At 47.3% G+C, this 13,036-nt stretch overlaps 1 protein-coding gene across 4 annotated transcripts in view; it reads left to right on the plus strand.

The window, feature by feature from the left end:
* The window catches only part of LOC144955053 (la-related protein 4-like), a 48,410-nt gene extending 39,058 nt beyond the window's left edge, over window positions 1-9,352 (plus strand). For all 4 annotated transcript variants that reach the window (XM_078885426.1, XM_078885527.1, XM_078885482.1 and 1 more), the window contains 2 exons: window positions 1,650-1,785; window positions 2,272-9,352. In XM_078885426.1, the coding sequence (XP_078741552.1) occupies window positions 1,650-1,785; window positions 2,272-2,664 (529 nt within the window). In that variant the 3' untranslated portion in view covers window positions 2,665-9,352. The remainder of the gene's footprint in view (window positions 1-1,649; window positions 1,786-2,271) is intronic.
* The last annotated feature ends 3,684 nt before the right edge of the window (window positions 9,353-13,036 follow it).

The raw sequence follows: 13,036 nt of genomic DNA on the forward strand, positions 1-13,036 counted from the left end.
TTTGCAACATATGGTTGTGAAAGTTAGACGGTCACGAAGAACGAGGTGCCACGGATAAAAATGCCTTTGAAATGAAAGGATTCGGGTGGATATTACATGTATCGTGGACTGAAAATAAAACAATGAATGGGTTCTGGAGAAAGCTGGCGTTCAAGGAAAACTGTTAGAGGTGATAAAGTCAAGAATGCTCGCCTACTATGGTTGTTTCGTGAGAAAAGATGGAACTTGTTTGGAAAAGCAGATTAGGCAAGGCACAATACCCGGTTCATGTGCACGAGGAAGACCAATGATCACGTGGGTAGATAACGTCAAAGCGTGGACGAGGCTCACGTTGGAACAGACAATGAGGATGGCATAAAACCGATGTACAATGGCGAAGGATTGCCCATGGTGTGGTCAACCCTCGGAACGAGGATGGCTGAAGACAAGACAAGAGGTCAATTTAACATTTCTCAGCTTTGGTGCCTTTTCACCAGCCATTGATACATTCACATAATGTGTTGGATTGGGGGGGGGGAGCATTACCAGGGTAGAACATTTAACAAATTGTTATTTCAAGAAATACATTAATTGTCACGTTGCATTCTAAGTGTAAACATTTTGTTATTCACCGTTTTAACTGACGGCTGAAAGCATTTTGCAAGGTCAGAAAATAGGAAGATGATCTTCCCTCTCTTCAGCAGAAGTTGCCTCGTTTTGCAGTCATTTGCTAAATGCAGTGCCTCGCCCCAATGATGACCAAAGTACCGTGCTGTGAGGGAAACCCTACAGACCCTCCTCCTTCCTCTCAACCTGTCTCCACATAGACCACTCGCCATCTCTCTCCACTGTTCATTTCACCCGAGTTTCGTGCCATCATCATAACCATCAATCCTCATTATCCCTCTCATCGTCACTGCTTCGTCTATCTCTGGATGGGCTGCTCGGTTCCTGGACGGGTCCCTGTGTGATCGCACAGATTGAGATGTGAATGCAGCACTTGGACATTATGCAGAAGTGTGCCATTGGGCCTCTTTTTTGTACTCTTAGGTTTTTTTCGGTAAAGTCACGTAGGTAAAAAATAAAATAAAATTAATCAAAGTAAAATAAAAAATCACGACGATTCGGAGGCAACACAAGCTTCCGTCTTCAGGTGGAACCGTCACAGCACGATTGCTGTATCTTTACTTGATATCAAGTTAAGATACAGCAATCGTACGTGACTTTACCGAAAAAACCTAAGAGTATGAATCCTTGCAGTCACGAAAGCTTCAAATCTCTCTTTCTTGTACTTTTGTATTTAGCTATATTAGACGTGTGCTGATGCATCAATTCATTGGTTTAAATAGAATCTCAAGGTCACGATTACGTGTGTAGAATTGTGGCTGTCAAAATCGATAGTTTAAGATGTATGCAAACCTCACGCTAATGACATGGGAAAGTTACATGTAGCTAAGGAAGTTAACAGAGCTGTGCAAAGAAAACCCAAAAGTTAAACAATACAAAGCAGATGGTGAAAATGAGACAGAATAAATGTTTTAATCTATTCGCTGCCTGGAATCTTGATGTTGGACTATTATACTGTGAATCGCATTACGCCCCAACGCTACGGATGGTTTTGTGTGCGTGTATACGTGTGTGTTTGCGTGCGCATGTCATGTGTCCGTTAGTAGTGAAAGCTGCGTCTCCAGGGACAGTGACCTTCCTGGGCCCCCTCACCTCCAGGAGGCTTCCCCACCCGTCATCAGCTCAAGCCCGAGTTCAGCCTCTGCAGTGTCTCAGAGCAAACACAGCACCAGCACGACTGTGAGCCCCCATTGCCTCTTTCCCACCATTACTTTTACCGCGTTACTACAATCAGCATCAGCAGCAGCTCAACCAGTGGATTGCGCGCATGTTCACTACAGTTATTATTGATGCGGTTATTTTTTACGCTGTCCAATGAAGGTAGAAAGCGTCATTACATTAGATGTGTCCATCTGCAAGGTGCAATATGAACTCAACTTTTGTATAAAGTTGTTTAATCAGTTTGACCAGTTGTCAATAATAGCAAAGGGTTGTTCAAAACTTGCAGACATGATCCAGAGTTCCATAGCTCGAGTATGCAAATACATTTTGCCCTGACAGTTACTTCTGAACACATATGTATGTGGAACTTCTTTCGCGCACCGTATGTTGCCAACTGTGCTATTAATGAATAAGCACTTTCAAACACATGAACGCATGGTTGAAAGTGATAATTGATCCATGCGCAACCTTGGTTTTTTCTCATCCTTGTTTTGTTTTAATCAGGAACCAAAGAAGCTGAGTTATGCCGAAATTTGTCAGAGGCCTCCCAAAGAACCGCCTCCCATGCCTCCACCTTCAAGCGCCAGCAACGGTGTATCGGCGGCGGCGGCCCCAGGAGATGGGGAGGACTGGGAGAACGGCGTGGATGCGCACGGCGGCGCCACGATGCCGCAGGGTGGCAGCACCGCCACGGGGCCTCAGGGCGGTGGCACGACGGGCCCCGGGCCGGCAGAGAAGTGGAGGGGGCGGGACACGCATACGCGACGACCGCCGCCCGCTTCGTCCCGTCGGTACTCTCCACCTGCGGCGCATGGGGCCGCGCGGCGGCCGTACAGAGGTGGCTACCACAGCGGACCTTTCAGGCCTTACGTGGCGCAGGCCCGGACCCCGCAGTGAGGGCTCCGGCTGAAGAGAGGAGTCCGATGCCGGTGGCCTCCATTGGTGGGGGTCTTTGCAAATCTGAAGGGACCCCATTAACATTGAGACTCTTAACACTTGAGAGAGAGAGAGCGCAATGCACGGAGCACAGAGACAAGTGAAAGCAACTTGTAAACCTCTTCTTAATCTCCCTAAAACACCACATTGAGCCATATGGGACCTACAGAATGATGTGGATCTATGGAGTAAGCAAATAACTGTGAAGCAAGATCGCTGACATTTCGATCTCCAAGGAAGAAATGCGACTTTGCTGTTTAGTCAGACATTGTGCGCTTGAAGAAAGCCTCTTGATTTCTTCGGGCTCTTAGACACAATGCACGAGTAAATTGCAGCGCTGTTTTGTACATGTGCAGGGGGGCTGGCTGTGGTCTCGTGGAACCTATTGCAAGCAAGGAGGGGGAGGGGTGGGTGGGGGGGAGGCAGTGTGTGCTTGATGGACGTGGTGGGTGGCCCTGTCGAGAGAAACTCGCAACACTGCCACTCGGTGAGCCGCAATGCTGGCAGGCGAGAGACGTTCAATACAATCATCCGGACGTCTCCTGGAAGAGAGTGTACTGTATATGTAAGCACACTAGCTATGTACCAAAAGCCATTAACTGCTTTTGGGGGGGGTGGGTGTTTGTGACCTGTGATGTACAAAAAATGAATTCCCTTAATGCGAAGTGTGAACATAGTTGTATTTTTGCGCTACTGTACAGACACCTTAATTGATTTGCTTAGAAGACAATTTTTCCGTGAAAGCTTTGAGAGTTGTCACCTTCCAGCGTGTCCCCTCCGTCGTGCCGTCTATGGGCGGATTGGCGTACGCACAGGGTTTCAGGTGAATATTGTTTCTTCAGTTCAGGAATCGGAGGTTTTGGCCTGGTAGCTACTGTAAAGACATGGGCATCCGGACCGTCCCAGGTGTGTCCACAGCTTCACCTGGGCTCGTGTGTCCTGCAGCACTGTCAGCTGATCGTGCCTGAATGCCAGTTTCTTAAATTTCAGACACGCTTGTGTTGCTGCATCAATTTTCAAGATGGCTTGGTGGTTTTTTTTATTTACTTACCGTTATATATCATCGCGCTTTTGCTATACATCAACACGCTTCTCTATTTCTGTGTTGCTCACTCGCCTATGATGGCGCTTCACAGGCGACGCTCAAGTAGTTGCTGTGCTTTCTCTGCAGGCTTGTCTGCGGCCAAATGTGTAAATGTGACCAAAGGCTTTTCAGGCACTTAGCTCAAAGGCCTGGCCTCCACGTGAGATCCAGATGACAAAAACGAGCTGCACTCTTTTTATTAGCCAGGCTATTGAAACTAGTGGGCTCAAAGAAAACCTAAATGAAATATAAATTTTTGGCTCCAGAATTTTTGTTGAGAATTTCCATTCCGGAGGGTGCGGCAATGTAGCTAGCGTGCGTCATCCAGGCGCTCGCAGGAAGGGGCCCGAACGTTAAGAGCGTGGGTTTTTTAATGACGCCGAATATGAAATGCTAAATGCTCGTATCGGAGTGCATTGCCTGAAGAAGGCACAATTCCTATTCTACGTTGTTTATCGAACTGCGTTGATCGTTGATTCTAACAAATTTACCACGAAACGCAGCCACCCCCTCCCACCCCCTCACTAGTCTAAATAAACGGTTGTGCACTGTGTAAGTCAACCACAAGAGGGTCTATTTCACAGCTGTGAGTGATGTCATGCAGCAACAAACTGAGTGGTTTCCCTTCATCACCAATAGCCTGAGATTGACCTGACATTTCCTGGAACGTGACGCTGTGGGGGATTACACTGTTGTGTTTTATTCTCGCTCTGAGGGAGATTCTGTAGCAGGTTTCACAATTGTGATCACGTTGGGCTTTGCTTTTGTGTAAGAAGAACCCAACTGGGATCGTCAATGTCACATTTTGGGCTCGTGATGTAGCCTTTATGTTTTTATAGTTTGACCGTTTGTGTACCGTATTCCCTCGCTGTTCGTGTGGAATACGCTCCGGAGATGCTCGTGAATGCAACATTTCGGGGATACTAATAATATTGGCCTACGAAAACCGATCTTTTAAAAAATACATAAATAAGCTATTAAATACGTGAAAGAAAAAAAAGGGAAAAAAAATGGTTATACGGAAAAATTACTTAAATAAAAAATAAAGTATGAAATAATAGTTAATGAATCAACTTGCCTTAAATTTAGATGATCCTGCTCATCATTGTATCTCTTTCTCGCACCACATTCTCTCCCGTCACTTTGTCTCATCGCTTTCGATGCAGCAGTCGTGTAGAGTTCCAGATGCGATTTGCGGATAGCCAAAATAGCCAACATCGCAGACGGCAAGTTTGTGAATAACGAGGGGGATACTGTCGTGTTGAACAAGCTGCATGCAAAAAGGGAAGGTTTCCGCAGTGCAGGTGATTACCTTGACCTTGGCAACATGCATTTGTTATTTTTTTTTTAAAGGCCCCTTTTGTGTTACGAATCTGCCTCCTCGGTGGCAAGAGCATTGGCCCTGCTGCGTGGACTTTTGCTCTGGGACGGTGGGGGGATTGATAGCAGGCATGGCGCAGATGCTTGCCTGATGTCCGCGCTACAATTGAGGATGAGGTGTGAGAAGGTTTTCATTTGGCGAAAGGCTTCACTGAACTCGGCGAGCTGTGGAAGCCACATTTTAGAGATGACATTTGTATTTACATGCCAGAATTATAATTGGAAAAGGAAGTTTTACATAGAATATTAATTAACTTTTTAACAGTTGTATTACCCTGCTTGTATGTCAATCAATTGCGCATAGTCGGCGAAGGACCGGCGCGTCAGACGTACGACCTCTTGCGACAGCATTTCTGCTCTCGCTGCCTTGCCGGTGTCACGAGTGATTTGTTTGATCCACGTCTCGTGGATGGGGGGGGGGGGTGGGGGGGGGATGACCACGGGGGCGGCGCCATTCTTTAGAGGGTCGCAGTCCACTTACAATGTCAACCGTCAAGTGAAGTGCGCAATTTTCTGGAGTTTGCGTGTCAAAACGGGCGACGAGTTCAAAAGGTGACGGCCGTCTTCTCTCGAATTGAGCTCGCGATTGCTCCGAGACTGGTCCCGGATGCAGTGGTGACATTTCTCATGTGGAACCATTTATTTTGCTTCAAGTGGATGCAAATCCACTTGAAGCATTGTCCAGGCCTCGGCATCGTACAACAAAACTGTCAAAACAGCACTGGTTAGACTCAATTTGGTGCCCAGACGGACCGAACCATTTCCGGGATTAAATGTGGTCCAGACTGTTCAATATTTCTGAGGCAATGCCGATTTAGCAGCGTTCGATATCGGGTCTACATCATCCCACAGTGGTTTGTACAGATCCCAGGTAGACAAATTCCTCCAGTGCCTCGACAGTGTTGCCCTTGATAACACGGGGCGCTTCAAGAGAGGTCTGGAACTCAAGTTCTGGCCTTTTGTTTTCTGCCATGAGACACGAGGTCCCATTTTGCTCGCATTGTGCAAGTTTTGGGGGATCGGTGCGAATGTTTCAGGCTTCTCAATAAACCAAGCTGCGTTATTGGTGTAGTCGAGGTCGGTCAAGTGGTGCCGGCCAATCCTTACTCCGAGGTCATTGGTCACGTTTTCAAACGATTTAGGAAATAGCGCGACAGAAGAGCACCGGTGCGTTGACGCATCCTTGACGTACTCCAGATGTAGTCTCGAATCGTGGTGAGAGTCCTGACCCGACACGAACCTTAGCGCTTGTTGCCTGCGTGCAGCTTTTTTCACAAGTTTCAGCAGGATGCCAGGAATCCCAATCCCTCTCAAGACAGACAGACCAGATCGTGGATCGATCCACAGAGTCAAAATCCGCCTTCAAATCAATCTAAGCGACACGGAATAGGCAGTCGAACTCGCACTGCAGTTCTGCAACAGTGTTTCGCAAGCAGCCTGCCCAGAATTACTTGAGCAAAAACCTTTCCCGGTCCCGAAAGTAGGGATTTAGGTCTCTAATTGCTGCATGCCATGCAGGATTCCTTCCCGTTGTAGAGAAACTATTATACTCTCTCTCCAATCAGCATGTACTTTGCCACACATCCCGACCTTGATGAAAAGCTCATGTAAACTTCTGGTGATAGGATGCAGAGCACCTTTCAACGGTTCTGGAGAAATACCATCTAGCCCAGCTGCTTAACCGTTTTTCATTTTCATGAGGGCATGCTGAACTTCCTCTGGAGGGAGGTGATGTCGACCTCCATATTACGCGATGCTTGCGCCGTCAACAGTGGCTTGACCACTCCCTGTGAGTTTGACCTCGGTGATACTGGAGATAATGATGTTATAGTTGGCCAGTTGGTGTACGCGATGGCCTTTCATGTAGAGTACCTTCCAGAGAAGTAAACGGAACAGTGCTTGCAGGTCTGGCTTGACCTTGCCACAGCTGGACTTTCAGTCGTGCCAGTCATCCAAGCATTGCGTGCTCGTCGACAATGAACACCGTTTAAATGAGGGGCTGAAACCAGGTGCTGTAAGGTTGTCTTTTCATTTCATACGTTTGGGTTATCCAAAACACTCTGGCAGGGGAGGTGGAGAGTGCAGTTAAAGAGAACAGCTTTTCCGTTCATCCAGAGAGCAGCTTCTTCTGCCGAAGGTGCTAGAGACGATGCTGCTGCCCGATGTCCACAGCCGTTGAGGATGCAGGTATCCACTTCTGCCTGTTCTGCCGTTATGGAACTTGTCCCAGAGCCCCGTTGGCTGGGGTATCATCAGGGTTTTCCTAACAGGTCATCACGGCTACAGTAGCGGCCCACTGTACTTGACCCTGTGAGGTAGGGTGGGCCGCCATTTCCCAGGTTCCACGATGTGGATTGGGCGGGGGGTGGACTTTTGGAACGTTTGTGTGTCAATGTTACACAAATACCGTAATAGCATTTACTTGCCAAGGCAGATTCGAAGGAGATTTTAATTGGTTTGCAGAATGTCTGGAATTAAATGTATTTTTACGTGGAGTTTGAAGGTTGTGTTTCCCACATCTTGTAAGTGTCCCCTCCCAGTAAAGTACACGGAGTTATAACCTTTTTTTTACTTTGTGACAATTGCATCAAGCAAGCGCAGCACTGAACAGTTTGTGCCAGGCCTCGGTAATCTGTGGTGGAAAACGGTAGGAATGTACGCATTTGAGTTGGTCCGAATTAGAAGGACGTAATGCTTGCTTGGGAGATTCATAAACCCCTCGGCTCCAGTGCCCATGATAATATTCCCCACAACTGCTTCTTGCTAACAATACAGATTTCTGAAATCTAGAGAAGGTGACGGTCAAACTAGAACTCATTCAGATTTCCCCTCCTCAATTGCTTGAAGTTACATACTTGAAGTCACAGCTTAGTCCACCTGTTGGTTGAGATTTCTTTTTTAGTATATCTGTGGAGCTTACCATGTTTACCGGGTTTATTTTATTTAAGGTTTATTTACTGTCTTGCACTGGTTGAGATTTGAGTGTTACATTGTAAATGGAGGGGAGGGAGCAATATGTCACAAAACCCTTGCAGGAGCCAGCAAGCCGAGGCACCAACTTGGAGCACACACGAGTTTTGGATTCGAGCGTTTGGCATGTCAACCGGACCGCTGGGCCACCAAAGCCCCCAAATATACCCTCATTAGTTACGCGGAATACTCCAGCCTCACACCCCCCCCCCCCCCCCCCCCCCCCCCCCAGTTGTGTTTTCATTAAATAGCTCTCGTTGTGACGTTGCGTCTAGCGTATACACTGTCTGATGCCGTGTGAGGTTGTATTGCCGGGGAACTTCCATCTCTTTAGCCCCCACCCAGTTATGCGATTTAGATTTGTTCGTGTCTGGCCTCCTTCCCCCCCACCCCCCCCCCCCCTCCATAACACAGAGAGAGAGAGAGGGACTCTGCCCCAGTGAAATTTGCACCCAATGCACTTGCCATTGGGATGGGTTCTTTTAATGTGCGCATTTTGTGTCGCATTTAACATTTGAAGTTGCTGTCGAGACCAAACTTTGATTTGTTTTTGCTGAGCGCATGGTGTGGGCATGGTGTTATGAAGTGAAGGCACAGGACTTGAAACGTGGAAGCTAAGCCTCTCCTCTCTGCTTTTATTTAAACCAAGAAAGTATGAAATACACAAACACAACACAATGCTTTATTAAACCAAAGTTTTGTTTGCTGGAGATGTGTGGTGGCAAACAACCATCGTGTTGCACGGTTTGGGTTGCAATGCCACACCAGCCGTGCCTAGTTTCGTCTGATAAATTACACGCATTAAAGTCCTGGCTACAATGGTTTCAGTGCACTAATGTGTACAGGGTTAATGAGGACTTGTCTAGAAAAAAATGCAATCGAAACTGCCAAAATGTATTTCAGACAAAAATGCGTGCGTTTCGGCTGTTTACGCAATTTCAAAGTTGATTGAAGCTCTGGAAAGTTTAAATTTTAATAGAAGCCATAGCCTAAACATAGATTTATTTTGAATTCCACCCCTGTATGTCTAATGCTTATGTTATGCATTGTTATGTGTCGGCAGTAACGGTTTGTGGCGAACACGAATTAGCCAGTCTCTGGGCATTTGATTCTAACTCGCAAGTCGAGAATTCTGTTGGCCAGACGAACCTCAATGCAAACCGTTATAGTGATGGCTCGCACAGAAACCGAATTAACTTTAATGGAGAGGATAAACTGTGTGGTGGGGGGGGGGGACATTAACTCGTCAATGTTACTAAATCAATTTGTGAACTTATGTAAGCAAGTCAATGCAATTTGTGCTCTACATGTGCATGGCAACGAAGCAGGCCTAGCCTTCACATTGGCCTAGCCAGTGGCATCTGGACAATTGCATAAACCACCAAAAGTGGAAGTGTCCCTTCGCATGCCATGTAAAGCAGTGCAAGGAAAAACACAAATCACTACAGGTTTAGTGCAGTTCGTAATTTCTCCTTGTGGTGTTGCGCTCATGACTGGAATTGTGTTACACTGCCAGAATTTACCGATGCTCTCAGATTGTGGTGTTGAAGAGGCCTCGTTTCACCCACCCTCCTCACTCCACCTCATAAGGGCTTCTTAAAAAATGCAGTTTATTTACGCGACAGTGACACAACAGATGGGGAGAGTACTAAATGTGAAATCGCACGCGTTTTAGCCACACTTGGACGTGGTGGAGGGGAGGGCCGGTCTTTGACACCTCAACGCAGCTCTCCTCCGCGAGGTTGAGAGATGTTCAGTTCCGAGCAAGCCAGGAAGAAATTTGGCAATTTTACTCGGAGTGTGCAGGCAATGCTAGTTGTGAAACAAGCAGCCATCGATGCTACCCCACTACTGCCAAAACGCCGTTGGTGTTGGATTACGATTAACGAGAGCTGGATTTTTTTTTTAATGCTCCTTAAAGATGTGTGTTTTTAAGTGTTTAGCAGCTTCGTCATGAAGCGGTATTATTACGTTTTACCTACGCATTTTGTAAACTTGTTTCAAGAATGCCGTCTCTTAAGTTTAACCGATGGAGAAAAAACAAGATGTAACTTTAAACGATCTTCAAATGCGTAAAGCAAATTTAAGCGTTCGCGCGTTGAGTTGTGAACTCAAAAGCGGAATCGATCAACTGTGATGGACGAACGCCCGGCAACGCTGGAGCGCGCGCGCGCAGACTTCAACGAACGTGCACGCTCATGCCTTACAATGGACGGAAGCAACTGTGGAGCCACGGCAGCGTTCGCAAAACGGACGCCCCGGGAACGCTCGAAGATTTTAGGGGGGACGGTCCTTGCCGCGTCGCGGCCGCCCGCACGCGACGGTGCTGAGCGATCGCCTGCCTCGCACAGGGACGTGCGTCGGGCACGTCAGGAGAGCTGGCACTCCTGAGATCAAACCCGGACTGGTTCTTTGGAGCGGAGCCTGCTGTATTGCTCATACGCGGAGAAACCCCCCGCCACACACACACACACACCGTTGTTTAGTTTTGTTGTGTGCGCGTGTTTTTTTTTTTAACTGCTTCTCAACGATGGGCCACTTGATGCATGCCTCTTGGGCCGGACACTGAGGTACGTGTCTACGCAAGCCAATTTGCAGATTGTTAAATGGTCTTCTGCTGGAGTTGCATGGAGGGAGGATTAAGCGAGTGTGGGAAGTTGGGCTTGTATGTTTCGCCCTTGAGGTACGTGGTGTGCCGCTCTTCTGTGGACTCGTTACCTGCGGTTTGGATTTAGACATTTTAATGCAGTTGGGTGGCTTGTTTTTTACAATGAAATTATAATACCTAATGTGAAATAGATTTGTTTTCTCTCCCCCCCCCCTCCGCTCCTATATTCTATCATGAATACTTTTCTGCATTCTATCATGAATACTTTTTTGTGGATTGTGAGTGTGGACAAAGTCAAACGGTGCTCACTTGCTCTGCGGGGCGGGTCCACGCAAAGCCCCTTTGCCATGTCCCTCGCATTTGCCCCCCGCGATTCTCAAACTCCATAGCAGTCGCGGTGCACCGAACTCTCTCCCCACCCACTCGTGCTCCGCCAGCATTACCTCGCCTATTTTTTTTACCAGTCCAGGCTAAGAGAGATGAGATCTTGCGTTGAAACACCAAAGTGAAAATCTACTTTTCAATGTCGAAATCGGCTCTTGGGAGTATTGGCTTCTCTGGAACAAAGAAAAACCATTCAAACTATTTAGTGAACGTTAAATCAAATATGGAATATCGGAGTCGCACACAAATATGAATTTACATCAAACTTATGTTGAATTGAAAAATCACAATATCGTCATACCCCCCCCCTCCCCTCTTCACGGTCAGCAAGCATTATTGTTAGAGGGGACACGCCTATGCGAGGGCTGATTGACAATTCACCGCTCCTCGTTCTTGGCTATGCACCGCTCTGATGAACGTGAAGCCCTGTGGCAGTTACTGCAGTCCAGACCAAGGCTGAAAATGTCACTCGAGGGGTGTTTTGCCATCGCGTGCTCGCCTTGTGGAAGTTCGCAGTCCACTCTCCCTTATCGTCGGTGCTATCACGGACCGGTATTCGAGTGTTGGTGATTGAGGTGTTGGGGCTATGTTAGTGGCCACCACTCTCACTCTGTACTGAGCGTCTGTGAATAAGCGCTTTATAGCTCATCGGATTCCTCCAGTATAAATACATATTCTGATATGAGACACTGCGTGCATCCAAAAGGTTGAATTCGTTCCACAACTGCGCTGCATTTTTATTAAATTACCAATGCGCGCACCGTCTGTTGTAGAGCTCATGCCAAAGCACCTCAAGCACCTTGTTATGCTCGGCTATGGTTAGCCCCGATTTCCCACAAGTCATCAATGCCTATTTGCTCTCACTTGCCTAAATACAAGTATTGGGTCTTTCGGTAAAATCACGTAGATAAGTTCAAAGGAAACAAAAATTAAAAAACGACGACGTTTCGATCGCAACACAAGCGTTCGTCATCAGGAAGCGTTCGCCATCAGGAAGATGATGAATGCCGTTTTTTGTTATTTTCTTTGAACCTATCTACGTGACTTTACCGAAAGACCCAAAGAATATGAATTCCTGCAGTCACGAAAGCTTTAAGTCAAGATTTTGCCTAAATAAGTCACAATTAATTGACGTGTAGAAGTGACTTATCCTGCCCCCAGGGTTTTATTGTAATCGCGCCCTGGGGGGGTCTCACTGAAGAGCCCTAATTTAATAACACTGATTCTGTTTAGCGCATGCATGCTAATCGGTGGCATCCTGCCGTCTAATGTGAGGCCATTTCCGTAATAAAAATGTCGTGTGTGGAAAGCAGCTGTAATGATTGGTGTGAACACGAGGAGTAATCAAAACTCTTCAGATAGGCCAGGAAACACATTTGCCTTGGTACCATCTGGTCAAATTGGAATTCCAACAGCTAGGGAGCCTAACAGTGATTCTTCATCTCTGCGTAGCCCACCCACCCCGTCCTTCCTCAGAGCGTTACATTAGAGGCCTCCACACCCGGCCACGCGGTCTACCCTCAGCCTCTCCTGCCCCTTGAACGGTCAGTTTCATTAAATATTTTTTTTGCCAATAAACAGCCAATGTCCCAACAATAATGTGAGAAATTGCCAGGACGGTGGATTTCTCGCGTCCCTGCTTTTTCATCGGATGTGAATCTGGTCCATTTTGAGAGGGCTTTTATTGCACTGGCTTCACATTGTGTTTGGGGGGGGGGGGGGGGGTGTGCGTGGCTTCTCAATTTAAAGTGGCACTTTTCAAGTTTGAACCCGAGTCGCACGTTTGAGGGGGGACTGGGCTGGAGTTTGAGAATCGCTTGGTATTCACACGCGGGGAGTCCTGCTGGGTGGAGTTAGCATCGGTTCGGGTCCAGGTCTTCAGCCTCGCATCTCCTTCACAGCTGTCG

This window comes from Lampetra fluviatilis, chromosome 1 (assembly GCF_964198595.1).
Source record: "Lampetra fluviatilis chromosome 1, kcLamFluv1.1, whole genome shotgun sequence".
In the NCBI taxonomy this organism is placed as follows: domain Eukaryota; kingdom Metazoa; phylum Chordata; class Hyperoartia; order Petromyzontiformes; family Petromyzontidae; genus Lampetra; species Lampetra fluviatilis.